Here is a 26,329-nt window from a genome sequence, read left to right as displayed (position 1 = left end):
GTTTTGTTTTAAGAATTTACATTAGTACTGGTTGTAGCCTACTTACGCCAGTGAGACATGACTGCCAACACACAGTGGGTGGTGCTAAGCCTGTCCGCTGATGGTCCCTGACTCCACACCATGCAAGTATTATTATATTCCAGACTAGTGGCTTTGCTTCCACCTTGTGGATAAGCGCTGTATTACCTCAGACTGGGTCCTCCCACTCGTGTACCTAACAAAGTGGCCACACAGTGTAGGTCTGACTGTCCAAACACATGATCATTGCATCAATCTCTCATCTGGTGAAGTCCCATTACAGAGCCTCGGATGCTTTATTAGGTTCTGATTGGAGTGTTTCACTGTATAAGGCATGCAAGTTTGGGTGTACATTGTATTGGGCAAATCAAATGCAGAATAATTTGTTGTAGTCATATGTGGACATGGGGGGTGAGGTAAGTTTGCAGCACAATGGTAAGGAGAAAAATGCTCTACCTCATTACCTTATTTAATTTAAGTGATATCCATAAACAGCGACATTTGGCATCATATTGATACCCATTTCCATAGGATGCATTCAATGTAAACTTAAGTTAACAAACAACCAAACTTTGACCACGAAACCCCACCCAATTTTATATGTGTGTTTTCACTGGTTAGCGAGTCTGTAAATCCGTTCCCTCGTTATTTGGCGCCTGGGATTGGTCAGTGGTGACGACAATCCTCAAACATACTCCCGCCCACCGAGGGGATCAAGTTTGAATGAACAACAGCAGTCTATTCAAGAGGTGGTAGTTGCATTTGCAGTAATTACTAAAAGTGTATATCATATCAAGGGTGAGCTGATCAAGGATGGATATGAAGAGAAGAATTCATCTAGAGTTGCGGAACCGCACTCCGTCAGATGTAAGTTAAATACACATCTTGCTGATAATGTTTCAGACTCAGCTAATGGAGAATCTTTCGTGTGATGTCTTGGCGTGGGGATACAAAGTTTCTTACAAGTTAAAAGATGATGGAGACGTGAGGTTACATTGTTGCTTTGCAAACGTGTTTAAAGTCGCCAGGTGCTGCGGATGTGTTAGTTCAACTTTGTAAGGATAAAACCGCACGTTTTGGACGTGCAGTTTGAGAATGCAGCACAGCTTTTTGCCAGCGGTATAAACAAGGCAGGCAGTATGAGAAGCCATATTTGTAACTTTTGATCTACGAACGCGCCCCTTTTCTTAAATACTGTATATTATTGTTATTTGCTCACTGTCTTGTGTACCTACTATCTGCATGCGTTGGCTAGCAAATGTATTTATCAATTCGATTTAACCCGTGCACTTGGCGCGTAAAGGATGTGGACACAAAGTCATGAAATTATCAATGATGCATAAAGATCCTAGCATCGAATTATCGCATCAAAACTGTATCGAAGACCTCCAATTATTCAAACTTTAGTATCAAGTTGAGTGCATTTACTACAGCGCAAATGCATTCAAACAACATTTGATACACCGATGTGTCTGCAGCTCATGCAGCCTACAACTAATGCTACAGTGCGCACAGATGGCCGAAAGAAAGTGATGTTAGCATAGATAGACCGTTCCCATCTACCAGGTTTGGCAAAAACAATCCGGACTGGATTAAAAACAAACATGCCCGCATTACTAATAATTGTTGGGTGGCAATTCGGTCGTTTCATCGAGGCTCTCTGCCATTTTCGACTTGTGAAACCCAGCCACAACGAAAACAATTTTTCGAGCCGCGTTGCTCCAGTTTTCCAGAACTAGGACAAGCCGCCATTTTACTGAGAAACAAAGGCAATCCGAAATACACCGAATGTCCTTTTCATTCGACAAATATTATGAACGATTCCTCATACCTTTTTATAAATAGCAGTCTATACACGGCATCAATCCAATCGGCAACTGTTTAGCGCAAGCAACAATGTAACGTTTGCCTGGCAGCTATCTAATCGGCTTTAGCTGCCCCTCCTACTCACAAATGACCCAGTGCACGACTCGTAGGTCTGTCTTTGCCTAAGGCTCCTACTTGTTTTGACTAATATGCATCAGCGCCGCACCGTCAATAACCATCTGTACATGTAGCACATTGCATTTTAAATCAGCATCCACAACATATAAAATGCTACACTATCTGTGTCTATGCAAAAAGTAAATGTGATATTTACGTAATGGAATAACAGCCAATGTATCGCGATACCTAGAACGCTGAAATGCAGTTGTCCACGGAGTATTGATATTTTTTTTAAGTTGATAAAACGGATAGTTCCGGTCCTCAGTTCTGATTGGCTGAGTCACGTTCGAAGCTGTCGTAAAACACCCGATAACCACACACCTGTGGCCCCGTAACAGACCATTTAAATATTAATGTGCTAACCACCATAATGGAACTTATGTGTCGCTTAGCAACCACTTTGCTTAGCTACTTTTCAATAACTGTATTGATGGAAGAATAACATTTTAGTATCTAATTAGTGTTGACTTAAAAAACCATTAAACATTTGTGCTCTTTTTATTACAATGGGGTGTTACCACCGTTTTATAAGCAACAAGCCAATCAACACATTGCTTTACAGTGATTTTTTTTGATAACGGCTAATGGGGTTTTTAATTTTTAAACTTTAAGCTTTAAAGCACAGCCTCTCATTGGTTGCTGCTTAAATGGTCAGAGTAAGAGTATCAGTCTGGAAAACTACGTGGGTAAAACAATAACTCACTAAAATACTTAAAAATTGAGGCAAATTTAATGTTATGTGTGTTCCAACATTTCTAACAACAACAGATTGTAATTTCTTTAACCTTGAAATATCTTGCATTTTCTGCCATCCATCTCATGAGGAGAGAAAGTGCACACATACTACATTAACAATTGATAGTAACATTGTATTTTAGTGCTTGCATTTCTCAAACGCTGACCAATTTGACATGTTCTGTCGTGTTTATAGGTAAAAGAACTCGTGCTAGACAACTGTCGCTCAAACGAAGGCAAGATCGAGGGTCTAACGGATGAATTTGAGGAGCTGGAATTCCTCAGCACAATCAACGTTGGACTGACGACAGTTGCCCACTTGCCGAAGCTAAATAAACTCAAAAAGGTTGGTGTTTTTTGTTTTTTTTTACATTAAACACATTACAGAACATGTCTTTGAGTTGTACCTGGCTTTGGCGTTTTGCATGTTTTGACGGTTTAATTGATCAACAGCTTGAACTCAGCGATAACAGGATCTCAGGAGGGCTGGAGGTGCTGGCAGATAAATGCCCCAGCCTCACACATCTCAACCTCAGTGGCAACAAAATCAAAGACCTCAGCACAATAGAGCCCTTGGTAAGCAGTAAGACCCTAAAAAAAACACTAAAAAAAAAAAAAAAAAGGATCTATATTGAAGGTACAATACAGAAACCAGCTTGCTGCCTTATTTATCAAACTTCATCCTCGTTTTTGGCAGAAAGAATTGGGGACCCTGAAAAGCCTAGACTTGTTTAACTGCGAAGTGACAAACCTGAACGAATACAGAGACAACGTGTTCAAGCTACTACCCCAGCTCACGTACCTGGACGGGTACGACAAAGACGACAAAGAGGCGCCGGACTCTGACGCCGAGGTTTACGCAGAGGGCCTGGATGACGATGAGGACGATGAAGATGGTAGGTTCAGCAAAACGGCTTCAAATACCATCATGGATAACTGTTTTCTTTCTTGTATCGAATTAATCCTAAATTTCTTATGAACTGCTGATGTTGATATAATTCGCCGGTCTATTACCTGTTTCACCCAGATGTAGATGAGGAGGACTATGATGACGATGCACCACCAGGAGATGAGGAGGAGGACGAGGGAGAGGAGGATGAAGAGGAGGAAAACGAAGAAGAGGAAGACGATGACCTCAGCGGAGAGGTAAAATAAAGAGAGATTAAATGGGATTTTCGTACTGTAAATGCAAAATGTGTACTGTGTGGGATAACCGTTCAAAATGTGAGAGATTTTAAACCGCTTCATCTTTCTCTGTAGGAAGAAGAGGAGGAGGATCTGAATGACCGAGAGGTTGATGATGAGGATGATGAGGGTGAGTAAGATGGCGGCTGGCTTTAAATTAAATGCTGGAGAAAAACTTTCCATCCACTTATATCTGATCTGTGTGTCTTTTGTTAATGTCACTCTGTTCTTTTAGAAGAAGAGCGAGGCCAGAAGAGGAAAAGGGAACTGGATGAAGAAGGGGAGGAAGACGACGACGACGATTGAGAAGTCCTCTTTGAAGCTATGTTGTGAACTGACTGTTTTAAACCTGTATTTCCCAGTCACTTCCCAACCCCCATGTATTCCCCCCCCCCCTTTTGTTATTGGCCAGTCAGGTAGAGGGGGTCGTCTGGGGAAATAAGTTTAATTTTATGTACCTTTGATGCTCCCATATTCCAGTCTTTACTGTCCACTTTGAACTGCTTTGTGGACTTGAGTTTTTTGTAATATCAAATAATAGCAAAGATAACCTTTTTAAGAATTGTTTTCTCACCATTTGTGTATGACCAATTTCTGACGACTTGCATATTTTAAGAAACAACCCCCCCTCCCCCACCTCCCCCAAAACAAAACAAAAGAAAAAAAAAAACAACAAAAAAATTAGAGTGCATGTCTAATACATTTTAAAGTCAACTACTGGATTTCATGTATGGCTGTCCTCTCCTCGTCTTAAACTTATTTTTGCATTTTTTTTATGTAAGTTATGTGTTTGTGGTGTCACCAGTATGCCAATATTCTCTGCTGTCCTGGTGTGAAATTCTGTCTGTCTGAACATGCACAGTGTGACCCGCACAGGGCATATTTTTAAATCATAGCAAAAAAATGTCTGCCCTTGTCAAAGCTGCTCCTCCTCCTTAAACCCTCAGCTTTGATAGTTCGGAAATTACGTGTTCTTGTAAATAATGACCAAATCTATTTTTTTGTATTCTCTTTGATGATGGCAGACATTGAACACAACTGAGTTGAAACTATGAATTGTAATAAGATATTAAATATGTATGCTGCTTTATCTAAAATACGCAGTGTGAAATTTCTTGAATTTGAACATACTTTGTATGCATAATCTTTCCATAAAGAGAAATGTTCAACATCAGAATTCATTATCGCTTTTTTCATGTTCTTTTCTGTTACACGCAGGTGGCAACGTATGAATTTGTGGTGGTAGTGTAGAGAACTAGTTGATGATATAAATGGAAGTCAAAACTGCGACTATGTGCATTGAAAATATATTGTTTCAAAGTGTAAACTCTGGAAAACGGTCAGTTATTTGGACTTTGTTTTCACTAATATTTCACTTAATGGTCAAATTGGCCTACCTCAATGATTTTCACTCTAAATATGTTAAATCCACTGTCATGAGCCAAATTCTGTTTTGTTTTTTTCTTTTCTCCCATTCACTTCAATAAATCCCTTTTATATATGTTTTGAGGTTTGTGGTCTTTGCATAATAACATTATAGTTTAATAAAAAGGTAAATGTTTAATACAGAATTGTAACATTATAGGGTATCACATTAAGATTACCGTCTTAACTTTTCCTTCCTTCCAGATGGGAAACTGCTCCCAAGATGCATTTCACAGCAGACACAGAGCAGATGTGATATTACATGTTAAATGAGAGCTACTATCAGAGAGCATCCAGTCTTAACACAGAATAATTTGGAGTAGATCTAAGTTGGGTTTTACTTCCTGTGCTCCACAAAGAACCGCTCATCACAAATTCAGTGCAAAATAATTCTGGGTAAATTACCATGATCACACTCCAGTTTGTCCAGATTAGTAATGCTGTTCAACTACAAACAACTGTAGTGAGAGACAGACTGTGTCAGTCATTTTAAAAGCTTATTACACATTTCTCGCATAACTGTTAACCTGGCATCCCAAAAATAAACGGTGAACTAGTTGATTTTAACGAGTATGAGTGCATCCAGAAGAGAGGTCTTGACATAGCACAGCTCCAACCTACACATTACTTCTCTTTCCACTGTAACCGATCAATCTCTGGCAGATCAATTTGCCATTTGCCCTTTAACACTTTCACTATAGCCTTTCATTTTGCCTGCAAGGAACACAGTAAACATTATACAATGCGTCACTGGTCCCACTCTTGTTTTTTTTTTTCATCAATTTCTCTGAAGCTATAAAATTCTTGACCCAGAGAAGAATCATGACCTTAAATCCTTCCTTACTTGGGGTAAAGTCCATTATGGCTGTGCATATAAGAGGCCATCTTTTTCCTTCTCTCAGTCCATCAACGGTTAGATAGAGCAGAGCCGACTGTGATTGGGACCAAATTAAAATGACACACAAAATCTTTTTAGATTCTTTTTTGGTGATTGCTTGAATTTCAAACTAATCAAATCCAGTCCCCACTTCTCTGAAATTTCAGACTCAAGGAAGGAAGCACTGATGGTAAAATGACAGTATTTCAATTGCAATTTAGCCCAGGTCTGCTGATTATACCAGTGAAGAAGAGAATATGGATGACCTGCAGGTCTTCTCTAGCACTCAACAAACTGACAGATCTCTAGATAAACACATCTTAATAATGGTGATTTTCTTTGAATATTTTAAACTGAAAAGGATGGTTAATATAACAGTTTGCTGTACTGTTAGGCATAGGTAAGAATATATTAACATACCTTATTTAGAGTTATTATGATGCAGTCAAGTCAATACCATTCAGGGTACAGTTTCTACCAAATCTTGCACCATTTCAGCGGGAAACGTCATTCAGCAAAATCTATCAAGCACCACAGTCATTACTTGCGTAGCCACATCATACAAAGACAATGAGATTAACAAATACACGTGTTATTAGCTAAAAAGGTAAAATGAGACAAATAAATAAAAGCAAATATACATACCCTCCCTTCCCAGAAACTAACCCTAAAAACCAACAATGACCTGCAAAATTACCCTTAAGACTACATTTGGGTTTCCAGAGGTGGGGGTCTGGATCCACATGTGTCTCCCTCGCCTCTTTCCCACGGTTTAAATAAGGAATAAAAACACTAAAGTCGAGTGGACTACCCGCTCTGCTTTTAAAAAAAGAGACTACATTTGGGTAGCTATATGTCAGTCTTGTGAAGTGTTTTTTTTTTTATAGCCAACAACAGTTGTAGGAGAGAAAAGAAGTTACAAGATAAGCAGCTCTGTGACAAACATGATCCATGTCTGCAAAATTGTGGAGCTCCCCTCATCTGCCAGGTGCAAACTACTTCAAATGTCAGCCATTTTGAGATGTTGCTGCAGCGTGCGGCAGGTTGGTTCTGCAGCAGGGTCTAAGGCCTTGGGGAAGAAAAATGGGAGCCAGTGAAAGTCATTTTTCCCCAATTTTGCTTCGGCAAACAATGAGGAGCCAAGGGGGAGGTGGTGTGGCGGGTGGGTGGGTGGGTGTAGGGGCTTTTTTGGGTGATGATCAAGGCTTTGCCACATGGATGGTTAGAGTTGGCATGGTGGTCGAGACTGAGACGCTCAGGCGGTCTGCCTGCCTCAGGACGGACCTCAAAATATGCAATAATTCATCATAAAAGTAGTAATAGTATGATACATCAATGAATATTAATTTGTAAAAACATAAATAATCCCAATAGTGGTTGGATCACAAGCTTTTCTTAGCATCAATTTGATGTTAAGGTGGCAATCCATGAACATTGCTTTGCCTCCATTAGTTAACATCATTGTCATTATTACAATATTCCAGTAATTGTACCAGGTATAACATTATCCAACAGTTATTACAAGTGTGCGCCATCCAGGGCAGCAGGGATGAAGTTATTATATAATGTGATATATCAGAAAAACAGGGGCTCAGAAGCTTGTTGGAGGTTGGATTTAGGGGCGAAGGAAGCTGTTTGGCCAGTCCAGAGGGGTGAGAGGTCAGACGTTGTTGGGGCTAACGTTCTTCAGGTTGTTGAGCTCCAGCTCCAGCTGGCGTATTCGCACGTCCTTGGTGGTCAGCTCTTCCTTCAGCCGCCGCAGCTCGTCCTGCTGCCGGAAGAACATCCGCAGGAGCTACACAGAGTCAAACACACACACACGGGTACATGCATGACACAAACACACACACACACGCATACAAGCATGACAACATAATGTCAATGGAGGAACTTTGCAGACTGTACAACGAGGAAAATTTTGTAATCAGTACGGAAAGTGGTGTCAGTCTTGCATTATTCACACATCTCACACCTCATGACAATACTGCACCAATAAACTAATTTATCCACCACTTCTTTGTACATCAATCTATTCATGAATCATTGTATCCATCTCTCCACCCAGTCATTGACCCATCTATTGATTTACACAACCAGAATCTTTCTATCCATCCGTCAATCCCTCCCCCTTTCATGTCTCCATGCCAGCCCTCCTCATCCTCACACACGCTCACCTCGTTCTCTGTCCTGGGCGGCACGTTCTCCAGCAGGTCGATGCCGTTCACCACCACGCTCTTCTTCTCCTTGGCTGGGGCTTTGAACACTAACTGGTTGGGCCGGTGGTAGCCGTCCTTCAGGGACATCAACACCGGGTCTGTTTGCACAAGAGGAGCAAACCACACATGGGAACGCGAAAACTCACACAAAGCACAAAGACAAGGAGAGTTGCATCTTCCAGGTATGTTACAAGTAAGCACAGCAACATTAGAATGGGTGATGCTCATTTTGAAAAGTCAGCACACATGTCAGTGTAATGAGGTACACCGATATTGAGAGAGTGGATAAACCATGAAGGAGAACTGTTTTGGATTTCCCTCAATACAACGTCACCTCACAGACTCCATGACACATTTGCAAAGACCTTGTCTGTGATGATCTTTACTGATGATGTTGTGGTTGAATTCAAAGCCCAGTTTAAGATGAATGATTTTGATACTAAGGAAGTTACTGTGGGAGTAAAGTGAAATGAACAGTGGATCACATTTGTAACAACACTAGCCATATGCTCAGCGGCAATAATTAATTACACATTATGTGAGGAGTTGCCAATAAAAAAAAACAACCCAAAGAAGAAGTGATGGGAGATGATTGTTTTTTATCACCTACTTTACTGGCATTGTTAAGCCTTTTTTGAAATCACTAATCACAAACAAAGTGAGTTTCATAAAGCCTTCACAGGAGGATGGAGAAAAATAATTTGGGTCTGTTTTCTGTCCAGATTTCCTAAAGGCATATTTTATTTTGTAATTTTTTGGCTTGTGTCATCTTCTTGGACTAATTTCTGAACAACTCAAAAAGTAATTTTCATTTCTCTGGTCTGTAGCATGTAATCTTCACATGTGATGTTTTGCAATTATTTTAATGTTTTGCAGTGAGGCTCATCTTTCCATATCCATGCTGATGCTGTTTATTATACCTTATAATACTAGAATAAACATTTGTAAACAACTGAGGATGCATGTTTCGTATACAGTATATACTCTCCTTTTCCTTCACATGGGTTTATGCTCGACAAAGAGCGGTTGTGGCTGAAATGTTGCTGAATGAACCACCAAGGGAGCATCAGTCCAGTGTGCGGTATCTGTTTGTTTACCTCTGTCAATGCCACTCAGCCATTCGCTGGCTGACAGGGCAGGTTCTGTTCCTGCTGTCATGGGGTAGATGTCCTCCTGGTACGTGTCTGACTGTAAACCAGGAAACACACACTTTAACATGCTTTCAGTACATACTCTTTCAATGCATATCCTTATTTGATTATAAGAAAAGGCTTGCATCTGTTAGTTCCATCACAGCTGTAAGTCTAGAGCAGAAGATCAAATTAAAGGTGCATTAAGTAAGATTTCATTGTCCCATAGCACTGACCATTATATATCTGCGGGGGTTTGATGGGGTTGTTGATCCATACAAATGACTTAATAATTACTTTGCCATGTGTGGGGATTTCTGGCTTTCAAAAACTCACTTTCTGGCCTATACCTTCTATTTTGGAAACAATGTGTTGCTGATAGAAGTCAATAAAACTCAGAAATTGCTTAACGAGTAACTGAACCCTAACCCAAATCCGTGTAAAGCCTGACATCTAATAGTAAAAAGCATGCTGCTGAAATTGCCATCTGCTATTGACTGATCTTTGGTACCAGGTGATGTCACCACCTATAAAGGTGACATCACCTGGCACCAAAGATTGGGTTTGGGGTTTAGTTACTCTTTAAAGCCCCTTTAACTCATAGTGTTTGATAAATTACGTGGTATATTGCAGAAGGGATCGAGTAGACAAAGTAGAATCAGTTCACTACAATTCAATTCAATTCAATTCAATTCAATTCAGCATTTCCGTCCCACTGACCCTCCTTGGCACAATCATGGAGATGGGCTCGATCAAGCCCTTGAGGGTGACCAGCTTGTAGAAGCGGTAAACCTCGCAGGCTGCCACGTCCAGCCCGTGCTTTGGCATCACACCTGAGGACAGGAATGAAAGGATGTGAAGATTCATGACAACATGAAATCCCTTCCCAGAACCCATGGCATACTTTGAGGCAAATAAAGAAGAGAAAAATATGAACCTGCTGCAATGTGACCTCATATCCTTTATCTATTTGAATGTGCATCTGCTACTATCTCTGACGGTTGAGGGATATCCATAAGATCAGGTAAATGGTTTTTTTTTCTTTTGCTTTTAATCGATTTTATTCTGGTATCCCTTTCACCCATGCAAGACACTTTTAGAACAGTATCATGGCAGCCCATTACCCCTGTGAGTCATTCCCCTCGATATAGACATCTCCAAAGACTGCTAATGAGGTGGTTAGGATCTCTCTACAGTGATCAACACATGACTTACCAAGTCCTTTCTGTGGCGCAGGGGACCTGAACTCCATTAGATACTGAAGGTAGGGCTTCTCTGTGGTAATCTCAAAGTAACGGATGTTGCCGTCCCCCTGCCAAGGCACCAGAATGTGGCTTTTACATGAGGTTTCTTAATGCTCGAAACACAGCCTCATCTTATCTGACACTGCCATAAGGCCCCTTTTCTCAGGACAAAGCTGTAAACTAGGATAGGTTGTCTTGGATTTCATATTAGCCCATCCTTTCTTTGGAAATATTACCCACATCCTTTTCTTGTAGAAGAATGATACCTTACAAGTTCTAAATACACATTAATACACAAAAACCTAAATATTTATTTTTCCTTATGACTTTAGGTAATTTGTCATTTAAATATGCAAATTAAGTAACATCTGGGAAATGCATGAATTTGCACACTGGAACTAATTTTGTTGGGGGATGACAGCAGAGTGTGAAATCTTAAAACATTTAAATATCATACTTCATAAAATGACAACATCAAAAGTAGAAGCAGTATGTGAAATACAGTGGCGATGTGTCCACAGAAAGTTGAAAAAAGTATTAAGGGAATAAGGGAAGTATATAATCTTAGTAAAATAGCTTCATAAACACATACTGCCAAGTTGATACTGTATCATTTCAATGAACTCTTTACAGTCTTTGTTTATAAGTATGTTTGTTCATTTCATGGACTCACTCACATTCTATGGACCTCATAAATATGCAAAAATATCAGAATTAACATGTAGATCTGAAAAATCTTCACATATAGTGCTTGGCTTTAAAAATGAGAAACATTACAATTGTGTAACAAGCTGAAAAATCTATTTTTTGGTAGGCCTATGTGTAATTTTTGCATGATGTGACATAGTGGAAGTTCTGACCTTGCCTGCCAGGTACAACATGTGTGTGTCAGCATCGTAGAATGGGAACAGCAGTCCTGAGAGGCCGTCTATCTCCTCCTCCACAATTGGCATGGACAAGTCCTCCTGGGAAGAACAACACACACACATACTGTACAATTACACACACACACACACACACACACACACCACCCCCTCCCACATTGTAAGCATCAGCCATATGGAGGTTTTGTCTGACCTGATCCCAGAGAGCGATCTGCCGGGTGTTCCAGCGAGACACTCCTGTGGTCAGCAGCCGCTTTATGTTGCCCAGGAACACCACCCGGTTCACACGGTGGTTCTTACAACTGGCATGCTGGTGGAGCAGGAGGCAGAGACAGAACGACGCTTTAATAGTACATATGCCTGCTAGGCGGGGTTCATTCTCCCTCCGTATGGTATCATTTATTTATACCATTTTCTTATGACAGATAGCACAGAGAGATGTGACAGCTTAGCATGAGCTGGACTCAAACCATTTCCCAGGCAAGTGTTCCTGTCCATTCAACTGGGCCAATACAAATTTTTTTATGACGGCTTAAATGAATAAAAATTCTATATTAGGTTTAATAGAATATATTCACTTTAGAACACAATGTTAAAAGGTTGCTGTTCGGGGTAGCTGTAATCATTTCACTATTTTATTTTCAATTTTGCTAACGGAGTCCTAAGCTATTATTTCTAACATGAACTACATTAATATGACCAGATTTTTTTCTTCTGTCAACCTTTCTATTCAGCCAAAGTGAAATATTTGGAATACAAAACACTGAGAAATATTTTGCTAGATTAGCTTAGATTTTATATTTACAGTGAGGATTGTTTGGTATGTTGAAAATCTTCAAGAACCTAATGTGTACGGCTTGAACAAAACTTGCACTAATTGGTGTGCGCTTCAAATGTATTAAGAACTCAGGTCAGTGTCTAATGAACTTGTCTGCCCCTGACTGGACACTTCATAAACTGGACACTATCATTTTGAATTAATGCATTCAAATAATTCGAGGCTTGTTCCTGCAAATGAGTGGGGAATTTTGATTATTATTCACATCTGATATATGGCCCAAAGAATCAACAATATCTTCAGAAGCAGCAATGTCATACAGTACAGAATAGAATGAGCTCTCACAGTTGTCCTTATGGTGTGCGTGTACACACTTTAAAAATGTTGTAGCAGCCTCCACCCTCTTCCAACAGGCCCCCCTCTTCCTCTCACCCCCTCCCCCCATCCCCCTCCTCCATCTCCCCCTCCCCCCTCCCCCCATCCCCCTCCCCTCCTCCCCCTCACCTGAAGGACTCTCCCGGAGCGTGGCTCAATGACACGCAGCTTCTTGTCCTTGCAGCTGGTGGCCAGCAGGCTGCCGTCCGTGTTGAAGGACATGTTGAGGATGACGTCAGTGTGGCAGTCGATCATTTTCACTGGCTCACCAATCTCCAGGTTCCAGATCAGGATCTAACAGAGTTAGGGAGGATTGTTTGGGTGTGGTGCTTGAATCACTGAGGCCATTATGTTGTGACTTTGTGAATGGAAGGCTACTTTGTAAAATGAAGTAAACTAAATGCGTACATAATTATCTGTTAAACACTGTTAAAGTACTGTTTTTTTTTAACACTGTTAAAAAAAAAAAATGCACCTTGCATTCTGAGCTCATTTTGTTGTTGGTGTATTTTTCTTATTCCTGTGGATAATTGGATTTTTGCAGCACAACTACAGTGAAATTTGATAGCAGAAAATGTTTCAGCTATCTAACGCATCAACAGCAATTGTCAGTCCCTCAGAATCAAAGAGCAAGGGCTTCTTTCCAGAGCCGCCATTTTGCATCAATGTTCAAAAATCATACAGGGAGAAAGCCATCGTAGAAGAGGCAGAGAGACCAATTTCTCCACAGACAGTAGCCTCAATAGACCAGAATGCAATGCAGCCACAAGACATGTTGAGTTTTGAGTAGTAGTCAGCTAGTTCACAAACTAGCTGACTAGCTAGCTACAGTATATTTATATTCCCACACTCCCACCTTTTATTGAAAGCAAAAATTCACACCCATTTTGTCAGGATTGTGGAAGGGCATTCTGGGAAATGTAGGAAATCACTAACTGAAGTAGAAGTAGATGAGGCAGGTTGAGGGAAAGTGGTACACCAAAAATTTCAACACTTCATCAGAAAATAATGGAATAGATAGTGTGAGTGTATCTGAGGGTGTACATTTCCTTCAACCCACATTAAATGTTAAATTATTGTGCTGGCTGTCCTTCTAACCATGCCAGCCTATACTGCATTGATTTGAGCTTGCTGTGTGCAGAGTTCCTGGCGTGGCACCTTGTAGTCGTAGCCAGCGCTGAAGAGGATGCCGCTGCTGGTGGGGTGCCACTCGATGAGGCCCACGCGTCGGCTGTGTCCGTACAGCTCCAACACGGCCTCCGTCATGCTGCGCCGCAGACCGCCCTCTGGGATCTCCCATACCCGCACCTGCGCAGTCACACACACACACACACACACACACAGAAAGGAATATTCAGTGCATGATCATAAAGCACACACACACACACAGGTGCACATAAACATACCCACACACATTCAAGTCATATGGGCAGTATACACATTCACATGTACACACGCACAAAGAAAAGCATTTTACAGTAGGTGAATTATTAGTGTTTTTGCAAAGGGCCAACCCTACATGCCTTTCATAACGTCTTAATATGACTGGCAGATTATCTTTTGCATCATCTCTCAACCACTATCAGTATTACATAGCGAGAGATCCCTTTGATCAAAAATAGCACATGCTATCAATGTAGCCCACGGCTTTAGGATTAGGCTGGATTACAGCTATGCGTAGAAGCTCTGTGTTGTACCAGAAGAGATTATCCTTCAACAAGTGAAAGTACTACACAGGACACAGGGCCACCATGGCTTTACTGCAGTCAACAGAGCAATGGTAACAGGTGTGGGCACACAAAGGAAAAATGTAAATACCTCATACTAACAAGGGAGTCTCGGGGTCTTAGTATGTAGCATGTAGCATCTGAGAGTAAGAGTAAATTTTATAGTGATAATGATTTGGTAGTGTGTCTTTGATAATGACATTTCTGCAGTCAGAGCAGGTCGGGGATTTGTGCCTTGCTCAAAGGCATTTCACTAACATTAGGGTCATCTGGCATTTTCCATTTTGGGGCCATTGGCCCATAACAACAGGGGCCACAGCAGCTGCCAGCTGCAATCCAATCACTAGCTTGTGTCCACGCTCTCTGGGTAGATGCAGAGATTGAACCAGTGACCTTATGGATATAACCTGCCTCTGTGCCCTCTAAGTCAGCGGTGACAAAACCCCTAAAAACAAAGGACTACAAGTATTTATGATTTCAGATATATTTCTCCCATTCTCCAAGCCATGAAGTCATGACATTACCTTGTAAAATCATCTTGCATCCTATACCAGGCTGAGAACCGCTGACCTACATGAGTCCACCTGCTTACCACACTTCAATTTTATAATATCTAGTATAATACAGACATTAGGAAAGGACATTTGCTATTTACCGAGGTGTCCTCAGAGCAGGATGCTATGATGTTTTCAAAGAAGGGATTCCACTTGATATCCAGCACATTGCCTTGGTGGCCACACACTTTTGGGTGGTGAGGGTCTATGCGGCCAGCCTGAAAGAGAGTGACATAAACATGTTGTTATTTTCCATTTTCTGTTTCAGGATACCTAAAAGAAAATAATAGATTATACTAGGTATAATATAACATATTATAGAATAGAATAGAATAGAATAGACAATTTTTCCAAAACCTGGGAAGCAGTGATAAGAAAATAATAGGAAAAAGCAATGAATTTGCCACCACATATATGCAATCAATAATCAGCATTCATCTAAGAGCTTCACTGATGGTGGACCAAAACTCTTCTAAGCTCTTTTTGATGTGAACATTAAAGACCTCATATAATATAATGGCCAGATGGGAAACAGTTCAAACACGTCACTGAGTTGATTTGATAAATCCACAGCAAAACAGGCCTGGACCTGGACTTCAGAGGTAGAGGATGGGTACTGTAATAACCCACAGTGTCCACAGCGGGGCGCTGGCCCATAACAACAGTCAGCTGGTGGAAGCCTCTTTATGTCGGTCATGATGTCATAAATGTTTGATGTCCCTTCAATCCACTGGCCTCTTTTTTATTTCCTCCGAGATTTGGCTAAGAGCTTCAGGTCATGCCTCAGTGAAACCCTGGATGTGTGTGTGTGTGAGTGTGTGTGTGCGTGTGTGCGTGTGTGTGTGTGTGTGTGTGTGTGTGTGGGTACATGTGTTGTCCTCACTGAACCCTGAGGTGAGGGTATATAATAACACAGATTGAAACATCACAGCAGACCTTGGGGCCGTGTTCCCTCCCTTTACCCATCATCCCTTTATCTTTTCACTTCCTTGTGACAGTAACTAGTACTAACAAGTCCTCTCCAGGCGTACAGAATGACAGACGAAATCATTAGCCTTTTCACCTCTAACAATTAAAACGCCACAGTTAAAATGCAATCCCAATTAAATCTGCAGTCACACATGATTGGCCCTAAAGCAGAGTTCATGCTTGTGCTATATTAACTAAAGCTAAATCTGATTTCCCCTGTGAAGCTTAGAAGAGGCAAAACAGGCTAATAGATGTCAACGCTAATAGATGTCAACGCTTTGATGACACCTGCTCTATGAACCCTGGCAACCACAGGGTTCAGGGGTCCACGAGGTTTTCCCAGGAGGTCAGAATGGGTAATGAAAGAAGAAATAAACAAAACAAAGGGTATCCAGACCTTAGATTTCACTGTTATCTTTCCACGACAAAACAACAACAACAACACTACTAGTACTACTACTACGAATAATAATGTAGTCATTGTTTTATCGGGCCACACAACACCTTATCACCTAGTTTCTTTTCACATCTGGTGCATATACACACACATACTACATGCGCGCACACACACATGCACGAATGAAGACACACGACTACTTTAGCTACTAACCTCACTGTCATGCCATTCATCTCCAAGTTTAACCCCAGTGACTGTCCACCACCAGCTAATGTTTAGCTGCTGCATGACTGTGAGCATCAGGACTCAGATTCCTGACCTCACTGTCTTTCTGCAGCTCATTTCCTGAAGCTATGGTAAAGATGAACACTCCTGGTGACACACAGATGTGCTGGCCTGGGACCAGTGGCTCCAATACACCAGAGGCACCACTTTCAATCATTATGTGGCTCCTACTTGGACTCTGTGATTGCTACCAGCTCTTATCCGTAATTCCAAACAAATCTTAATTAATCAGGCTTACCACTGATGTTCTATAGTTACTGTATCACTACGACATCAGCCCTGCAAGAGATTTGTATGGTTGGAAATGGAATATGGCTCCTCTGGCTAAAATGTAAAATCATATTTGAAGGATAGAATGGGAGCTATAGAAACAATAAAATTAGATGAAATTTCCACACTACTTCAAGTTTACAATCATAATTTACATCTGTGTCTTTTCTATTCTGCCATCAATGCCAATTTCTTCTCTGGAGACTACTATCGCTACAGTTACATGTCAGTGCGGCTGCATGCTGATTCATAAGACTGACTGACTATAAATCCAAGCTGAGAAGGTCATAAATATTCTCCGTGGCAGCTTCTCCCATATGGTGGGCTATTATTCATTAAACTAAGAACCTGCTGAGTCATGCTCATTAAGTTGAATTGATATTCTGCTGCTGTGTTTTTATCACGCAGTACTGGTCTACTGCATGCTGCTGGCGCTTTTCATATGCACATCTGCTCTGCCCGCTGTGTTCAGGCCTGCGGTGACCTGGTCAGTCTCAGCGGATCCCGGCTGACACGTGTGCTCGTCTCTCGTGGTCAGATGGGCTTCAGCTAAGTGGTTTTCTGCCTACCTCAACAAACTGTCCAGTAGGACCTTGTTTATAATAAACTCAGAGTGATGGCTTGACTGAATGGGCACTGACAATGCAACATATGGCAATGCAAAAAATCATTAATTCATCTAACCTTTGTGCACAATTGTTGGAATTTCCCTTTTTATATATGCAATCAAAATATTTAAACTGTAAATTGGACTGTACAGATGATTTTAGAATAGGCACTTCTATGTATTTCATATTTTGCATGTTAAGTACAGTTATTATAATACAAGTTTGGATTATATCAAGGGTCTGATGTATTAGCTGTGGTTGACCAAAAAAATGTAAAACCAGCAGTAAAACTGAACTGCACTATGGTTACTGAAGCGTAAGTGGTCTGAACTTGCTGCACAATAACCTATGTGACTGGAAATTGAATCATACCACTGAGTGTGTGTGCTGCTCAGTAAACTGAGCTAATAGCACACTGCCACACTGTATCATGTACTTGTGTACCATGAAAAAGTACTGACTTAAGAACCTCTGGTGTTTGGGGATATATTCAGTATTTAGGAAAGAGAGTGTGTGCTGGTGTGCTAGCATCAGAAGCAACAGCAACATCAGCATCATTTCTTACTGTGTTTTGATTTGAAGATTATTATTATCACTATTAATAATATTATTATCATCATCATAACATTATCATCATCATCAAAGTGGAAAATTTGCAACAGTGTGCTCTTTGACACTCACCACCTCGCCACTCACTGTTAATAACCACCTAGAGGACTTAATTTCCTCTTTTTACAGTGTGTGTGTGGGTGTGTATGTGTGTGTGTGTGTGTGTAAGAGAGACAGTTACAGACACAGACAAAGCGAGGAAGGTTAAATCTGGAAAAAATAAGACCTAAGATGTCATGAGCAGCATAATGAGTGGGCAGACACAGTGATCCAAAAAAAAAGCACGTAACTGCAAGCACCTCATCCACTATATCTCTCTGCTCTCCTTCCTTCTTTGTCTAAAAAAAATCACATGAATATTTACTTTCCCATTGTGAAAAGGTGATCCTGACCTTATGTGTCAATTTCTGGGCCAGTCTGTGTGCCAGTTGGTGCCAGCGGTAGTCCTTCCACGCGCTGGCGGGATTGTCTGAGGGCTACCATATGGCCGTCTCACTGGCTGTCATCGTAATACGTCTGCCATGCCTCTACCTCGCCATTAGCCCAGCCCACCACAGATTTTGTTTGTTAATGGGACAAGAACAGCTCATTTTGCAGCAACGTCAGGCAGAAGGATGCAGGCTGTAAAGATTGCAAACTGAAAGGAGATTTTTGATTTCCTTTATTTCAAACTTGACTGAAAAAAATAGTTAACTTTCCTCTCCTTTTGTCAGTTTGCTGCCCATTGTGAGTGATCTCACACACACGGCACTCCACAGACGGCTTCTGATGACCGCTTCTGCCAAACAGGGCAGACGGCAATTGATTTTCCGATGGTTAAAATGTGACTGGTGACATCACTGTGCATACCATGCCTCCTTCTATTTAAAATTTTCCTCCCTTTATTCATTGTGCAGTATGGTCTAGTTTCTGTATTCTGCTTCCATTCCGCAACTGTAGCCTTAGTTTTACACTCTGCGTTTAGTCTTTAAAGCGGTTCAAAGGTTAGACACATAGTCAATGTAGGAAAATGGTAAATGTGTGCACTGTGAATGTGTGTATTGACAAATGTAAATGTTGTGTATCATGTCATTCCCATGTGAATGCATCATCACATAGAAATGACCTAATTTGGAAGCCACTGAAGATGTACTACACTTAATCTTTGATACAAATTTTACCAAAAGCAAAAACCATTTGCACATCTTCACCATTTTCTCCATCTATTTCATTCTAGTTGCTGTGACTTTGACTCAGCACCAGCCTTTGTCACAGATCCTCTAAGCAGCATGCTGCCATAGACAATGTGACTCTGTGAGCAGGTTTTACTGTTCATCCTAATGTCCCTGGTCTCATACCAGGAGTCAGTTCACATTGTGAAGGCCTTGAGTGTCGAGACCAGAGGATACTGCAGTACTGCTAATTCTAAACTCGTCAGCTCAGCAGAAACATGAGGAAATGCTTCGGAGCTGTTCTTTCACTATGAGGAAACTGATCCACTCATGATCTTTGGAGGGGGTCAAGGACAAGGAGTCATAACAGCATGAAAAAACAAAATAAAATACGGTCAGTGGCAGAATTATTAGAATTGGAGTTTTACAAAGAATTACAGTTGTGTGAGGTTGGTTCTTTTTACCCTACACTCACAAAATTTGTATTTCTGAGAAGATGATTTGAGCCACAAGTATTTAGAAAGACAATTTTAATGTTAATAGCCTGACAATGTTGATTGCTAATAAACACATCTACACATTTATTTAGATTATTTTCATCTTCTGGAAGTTAATTCATCCAAATACTCATACATAGCTGACTTTGGGATAATGACTGCATTAACTGCCCTTTTGCGACTGGGTTCTTAACAGCAAACGTATAATCAGAAACACAGTCATACTTTTCCCCCGTATTAAGAGACTGTTGTGTGTATTCTGACTCACAATGCTCCCCATTTCATGAGAGGACCTATACAGCAAAAAAAAAAAAAAAAAAAGAAAAACATGTGACTGCCTCAATACATCTGCCATTGACAATGTATCGTCTATTTATCCCTTTTGCAATGAAGCCGCCTTGCTGCCACATCTGAAACTAGCAGTTTGGCCCAATTATAAGGACAAAAGCCATTATTTCTTCCAGAGACAAACCTTGAGCTGTTCTGTCCTTTCTATTCCAAGCAACCTTTTGTTTAATAAGTGTAGCGCTGCAGGAAAGTTTTACATTGCCCACCGACGCTGTGCAGTTCTCCTTTCAATTCTAAAGCTTAAAGCAAAGAGGAGTGATTTAAAACAAAGGCTGTTGTATCTCAACTACCTTCAGACCTTGGTTTTCTACTTGCAGCCTCACTTGAAAATGTTAATAGCCAGGTTTGAGTCAAGAAGTGTAGGTGGAGAACTATATATCTGTATAGGAAATAATAATAATAAAAAAAAAAATACTAGTCTTTGCTTTTTATGAGATTATAAAAGGCTTATATCCAGCACGATTTGATGTGAGCCTTTATAGCATGCTCATGTTCTGTTTATTAAAATGAAAGAAAGTGACCAAAATGGATCAAAAATAGATTTTGTTGTGAGTTGTATTTGCTAATCTGGCATCATTATTAAATTTGTGACTTGTGTTTTATGATTTATTTATTTAAAAAAAGAAGTCTAAAAATTACACTGCATGATTTCAACCAAATGGCACACACACACACACACACACACACACACACACACACACACACACACACACACACACACACACACACACACACAGAGCCTTAAATCTGTCTTTTTCCATAGTTGACCGCCATAGCTGATGATGATGTCAGTAGAAGCTAGTAAAATGTAGCTGAGTCTCCCTGCCACAACAGTAGAAGTGCTCAGCTCAGTGAATACTTCTGCCTGATGATAGTTTGTCTTGACCTGCTTGGCAGCCAAGAGCCTCTGAAGAGCTTTGGCAGAGTCTCTCTTAAAGAGGCAAGGCACCAGGAATGTTTGTGATTTCTCAGACCTAGAATCCAAATGTCATTTATTTAATCTGTAGAAAACAAAAATGACCACATTTAAAAAAAAATCAATAAATAATAGCTATATTTGTATTGCAGTTTTCTCAACAAAGTCACAAAGTGCCATAAGATAATGAGAAATAAATCAAACATAGCAGCTATCTTTACTGCTGACACCACTAACACACAAAATCCACTGAGGCACACTCAGCAGAATTCAAAACGATACTGGACTCCCAAAAAAAATTTAACAACACCACTAGGCTATACACATAAAATGAGCCAAAAGCAAGTTTTCAGTTAAATGCAAGTTTGTAAAATGTTTTCCCCGATTCTTAAAAGACAAATGTACTATCTGCATAATGATTCTAAAATGTCCATGAGACCCTTAAAGACCCATCTCCCATATTTAAATCAGTAGTACTTATACATATTTGATGTCCTCACTGAACGAAAACATCATCCAGGACAATTTTCATAAATTACAGAATGTATTTTAAAGAGACTTCTCTGTAGGTTGGTAGAAAAATATTCCCTTTTCCTATTGCAAAAAAAGATGTGAAAACTACACATTTTCCTTTACAACAATGCCCTTTTGCAGTATTTATGGGCAATGTTACTATGCCTATTATGCATTCCTATAATGGTAATTCAACATTGTTACAACTTTGGCTTTAGATCCTGGCTTGGAGATAAAAGGCTGGCACGGTTTGCAATAGCAGTGTGCTGAATTTGTGTGAAAACAGCTCTAACATCAGATCTTACAGTGCTGTGTGGTCATTGAAATAAGAGTAGTTTGATTGTTGACTCACTGTAATGTAAAATGACTAGTGTTGACAAATGTATCATTCTCTAATACTATATGACATATTTGATGTGTATGATTTGTTCTGGACAAACAGAAAGTGAGTGGCATTTGAAACACAGCATAACAAGAGGATTTTCTTCACATATCACTCCCTGACTCTGTGATTCACAGTCATGTTAGTCATGTTCAGAGTCAGCATCAGCGTAAGAAATAACCATTTTTAATTTCACAGGCATTATTATTATTTCTGACCCTGGTCCACACAGCAGCAAACAGCAAATCACGAGCGTTTACAGTATAATCATGCTGATCTGAGGCGGTTACCTGGGCTACAGGGACAACGATGAAGGAGCCTCCACCGGCGCTCTCGGTGACGATGGCCAGGTACTTGGCGTTGACGGCGCAGAAGTGGTTGTCATGGACGTTCTTGGTGATGGGGATACCGTCGAAGCAGTGCTCCCGGTTGGCTACCTTTCCGTACACGTTTCGAAACTTGGAGCTTCGGTAGGTCGGACGCCATGACATCTGAGAGGAAAATCACACAGCAAGGGGAAACATTTAGACTTCCCATGGTGCGTCAATAAACACAGTTATACTGAAACATTTCTTTGTTTTCCAAGCTGGTTTTACCATTGCGCTTACTACTGTACTGCGATATTGTACATAGGCCTACTTACAATTTATCTGCTATGATGTTCATGTAGCCTAAATGTTAATATGATTGATAGGCTTTTCAGCTTTAACAGGACATCCTAACAGATTATTTGAGCTTCTATACACTATGATTAAACTACACACAGATGTCCATTAGATAACACGCTTACTTTTTTGATCTGCTAAGTGTTCACACATAATTGACATTGTGAGCAGTTAAGACTATAGAAGACATTTAACCAAGATGAACTAACCAAGCTGGTAGTATCTTTCAAATGAAATGAAATTACACTCTGAGGGAAACATCACATTTATATCTGTGTTGTTAGGAAGTGGACTAAGATACACACATGATGAAAATACAGAAAGTGTCGCCGAAACCCTCATGTCAAATTCCCACCACCCAGCCCCATAGTCGCAGGGCGGGCTGTCCCATCTGTGCAGACATGATAAGAGTCACAGATGCAGTTATGGGAATTCATCCAAATTGGTCATGGGTGTGAGACTCCTGAAGTGTGAAAACTGTTTTGACACTGGTTTGTGATGCCTCAGATCCACTGTTTAATTTTTCAAGGGGGAAATGCAACAGCAAAGCAGTTTCTTTCTCTATCGCATACAAGAATTCTGGTTCTACCAACATGATTAAGGAAATGCAATGGCAAGAAAGAAATGCAGCGGCCAAGCAGTTTCTTACAAATGTCTCCATCACATACGAGAAGGCTGGTCCCACCAAAATGATTAATCTCTGACAAACACGTCAAATTATGCTCTGTCCTCTCCCACTCTATTTTGGTCCACAAGTGCCTTGTTCAACAGAGAAGCAGCTATAGTTCACGACCGCTCCACACAACACAAGGGAAGTGGTTGACTTGTGACATAAGAAATTCACTTTGACTCAAGCTGCTACTTTTGTTTGTCACTCCGCCACAAGAATGTGTTGATGGGCTTCCTGCTTTTTTGGCATGAGCCGGCTCTCCAGAAGGAGACAAAGTCGCCTCAGCCACAGAACGGGATGTGAAATGCATGGACTGGTATTGTCCCTCCGCTATTCATCTTCATCAGTGCGCTTTTGGAATTTCTCGCTGATGAATACGACATACAATTGGGAGAAATTTTCGGAAACCAGATCGGTTTTTGAGCACAATCTCAGGGAGACCATTGACAGACTATATCAGTTCACGACAGGAACTGGAGGGAGAAGATTTACGACTCTTGTCAGATCAGTGGCAGCGACGCCGGATGACATCAGCCAATCCTCTATGCAGCATTGTTCTGTGGACTTGGAGGGGAACTGGTGGGAGTGGTGTGTGCATGCAAATAGAAACGTCCCCAGACCATCCTGCTGCCATTGTCTTTCCCTTTTACTCTCAAACCACACTGGAGGGATGGCATCCGATATCGCTTTGCCATCACTTTGCCATCACTTCATCACTCAGCTGTGGCCATGCTACAGTGTTGCAGCACCACAACTGTAGGCCCACTGATATTACATGAAGCCATACAGCAGTTTTGTGTTTTGAATCTCATATGAGGGGGTTGTATTCACCCACATATACATGTCTCATCCTCATCCCATTCAAACCGAGATAGACTGGTCTGAAACCATCTCTGTATGAGCAGCATAATGGCAGCTTGTTAAAGAATTAATGTAGAACAGAAGAGCAGCAGAAAGCGGCCTGAGGGACGGTTAGAGAGAGGGAGAGGGAGACTTGCTTGCTTTGAGCTCTCTTTACAAGGATGCTCATTCATTGGTCACCGGCGTATGGCACGGAGAGGATGTGTGTGTGTGTGTGTGTGCGTGTGTTCTTTATCTCCCAAGGGTTTGCACATAGAAACACACGCACACTCACGAGCACACACACAAAAACACACACGATCAGCAACGCAGTGAGGAAACTACTTTGTATCACATCAACACAGGTCACAAGACTTAGTATCTGGTCCTAGCATGACTCCCTCTGGGGTTTAACAGTATGAGGTCTTCCTAACAAGTCATGACTTTGCAGCCAGTTGTACCATATGTTAGTCATACAAATACTTTATTTTTTTTACCAAGCAGAATTAATACAAAATCCCTCTCCATCTCTGACATCCATATCTGAATAGCACACTTTGTAATGCTCTCGTAATCACCTTATTGAAAATGGCATCTTACCTTACCGGTGTCCTTACAGTGACACTATAGCCACTGTTGCTGCGGCCTTCTCAGATTGCAAACACCCACCCTCCCTTCTGAGAGAGAGTCACCAGGATCTCCTCTCTTCCTTCCTTCCCCCCTTCAAATCCAACCAGACGGCCTGCGTCTGCTCTGCCTCCTTCTCTCTCTCATGTTTTCCTCCCCCCTCCCCTTTACTCTCTCTCTTCCCACCCTCTTCCCCTCCTACTAGTACTGATAGCTCGCCCTCCCTCTTTCCTCCTCTTCCCCTGCTCCCCCGTGCTGTCACTCAGCTCTCTCTCTCTCTCTCTCTCTCTCTCTCTCTCTCTCTCTCTCTCTCTCTCTGTCAAAGTGGATGTAGTAGCCCCGGAGCAGTAGCCATTCGGCCTCCTCCCTCTCCCACCCATTGCTTCTTGGGAATCACAAGGCCCGTCTGGCAGATTCCCAGAAGCTTCAGCGGCTCTCCAATCGCTCCATCCAACCCCTCTCCTAATCTCTCACTCTCTCATCCTCTCCTTTTCCCTCTCCTCTCCTTGGTCTAATCCATGACTCCATGGGACTGAAATCTACCTAGTTTTTGTAAAGATTTGTGGACCCCAGAAGGAGAGTCTGCAACCTTAGACCTTGGTAGAAACTGCAGTACTACCTCAGGTGGGATGATTAAATTTTCAGAACTCCAAAATGGACACGACATACACTGAATTTACAAAACGTTACGGACATCCTCCTGATATCGAGTTACACAATCCACATCTCAATTGTCTCAAAGCTTAAAAATCCTTCTCACTGCTTTTCTTTATCAACATCTCCTTTATGATTAGTATAGATTTAATAAGGGAAACCAATAAGGGGTAATGGCTTTTACCTAATATTTGTATATTCAGTGCATGTAGCTACATAATGCTCTATATTGTGTAATTAGCAATTTTCATCACCTTTGGTTGCATGTAATGACAATTAAAATTATATCAGTTATGCATCAATGGGATATGCTGCCCTAAAAAAGCAAAAGTGCAGTAACTGTGAGTGAGTGATGTTAATGAGCAAAATTACTATTCCGGTCCCACCAAAAATGTTTTTGGTATGAAAATGGACTGACTATTGTTTTGTAGCATTTAATGGTATATTATTTCATGGTATATGTTTTATTGATATTAAATCCAAACCCTACCCCATGACCTTTTAACTTTAAAACACTCAAAAAGTAGTTAATGCGTAGTTATGGGGAGGGAAAACTGACACATATTGTATTCAAAGCTCAGTGAGAAAAAAAGGCTTAAACTTAATCTAACATTATATTACAGACATTGAATTAAACATGAGAGCAATTCCATCTCCCTTTATTCATTGTAATTGCTTTTGTATTGCTCAAAAAGTAGGTTTTATTGCATTGCGTGTCATTGTTATAGTTTATTCTACTCTATAATATTGTTATAGTTTGTCATAATTTAGAACTTTATCTGACTATAACTGTA

General features: G+C 40.9%; 2 protein-coding genes across 2 annotated transcripts; one reads left to right on the top strand and one right to left on the bottom strand.

Annotated features, from left to right (window-relative positions):
- Nucleotides 1-740: 740 nt before the first annotated feature.
- Nucleotides 741-4,566, top strand: anp32a (acidic (leucine-rich) nuclear phosphoprotein 32 family, member A). Its single transcript, XM_071915687.2, has 7 exons — nt 741-885; nt 2,936-3,085; nt 3,193-3,315; nt 3,437-3,635; nt 3,767-3,885; nt 4,000-4,054; nt 4,160-4,566. The coding sequence occupies exons 1-7, from the start codon at nt 832-834 to the stop codon at nt 4,228-4,230; spliced, it is 771 nt and encodes a 256-aa protein (XP_071771788.1). The 5' UTR covers nt 741-831; the 3' UTR covers nt 4,231-4,566.
- An 890-nt stretch (nt 4,567-5,456) lies between these two features.
- Nucleotides 5,457-24,976, bottom strand: coro2ba (coronin, actin binding protein, 2Ba). Its single transcript, XM_078283594.1, has 12 exons — nt 24,855-24,976; nt 22,370-22,570; nt 15,236-15,352; nt 14,012-14,161; nt 12,983-13,147; nt 11,894-12,010; nt 11,677-11,781; nt 10,788-10,884; nt 10,293-10,405; nt 9,540-9,630; nt 8,401-8,540; nt 5,457-8,021 (listed from the first exon to the last, which is right to left on the bottom strand). The coding sequence occupies exons 2-12, from the start codon at nt 22,568-22,570 to the stop codon at nt 7,887-7,889; spliced, it is 1,431 nt and encodes a 476-aa protein (XP_078139720.1). The 5' UTR covers nt 24,855-24,976; the 3' UTR covers nt 5,457-7,886.
- Between the last annotated feature and the right edge of the window lie 1,353 nt (nt 24,977-26,329).

This window comes from Centroberyx gerrardi, chromosome 1 (genome assembly GCF_048128805.1).
Source record: "Centroberyx gerrardi isolate f3 chromosome 1, fCenGer3.hap1.cur.20231027, whole genome shotgun sequence".
Lineage (NCBI taxonomy): Eukaryota > Metazoa > Chordata > Actinopteri > Beryciformes > Berycidae > Centroberyx > Centroberyx gerrardi.
The sequence above is the reverse complement of the archived record's forward strand: the minus strand, read 5'-3'. Positions and strand labels throughout refer to the sequence as shown.

Coding starts and splice junctions, on each gene's coding strand:
- anp32a (XM_071915687.2), top strand. CDS start 832: ATGGATATGAAGAGAAGAATTCATCTAGAGTTGCGGAACCGCACTCCG. Junction 3,316..3,436: donor TCAGCACAATAGAGCCCTTG/GTAAGCAGTAAG, acceptor CGTTTTTGGCAG/AAAGAATTGGGGACCCTGAA. Junction 3,636..3,766: donor CGATGAGGACGATGAAGATG/GTAGGTTCAGCA, acceptor TGTTTCACCCAG/ATGTAGATGAGGAGGACTAT.
- coro2ba (XM_078283594.1), bottom strand. CDS start 22,570: ATGTCATGGCGTCCGACCTACCGAAGCTCCAAGTTTCGAAACGTGTAC. Junction 12,011..12,982: donor GCTCCGGGAGAGTCCTTCAG/GTGAGGGGGAGG, acceptor CTGCTCCACCAG/CATGCCAGTTGTAAGAACCA. Junction 10,406..10,787: donor TGCGCCACAGAAAGGACTTG/GTAAGTCATGTG, acceptor TCCTGTCCTCAG/GTGTGATGCCAAAGCACGGG.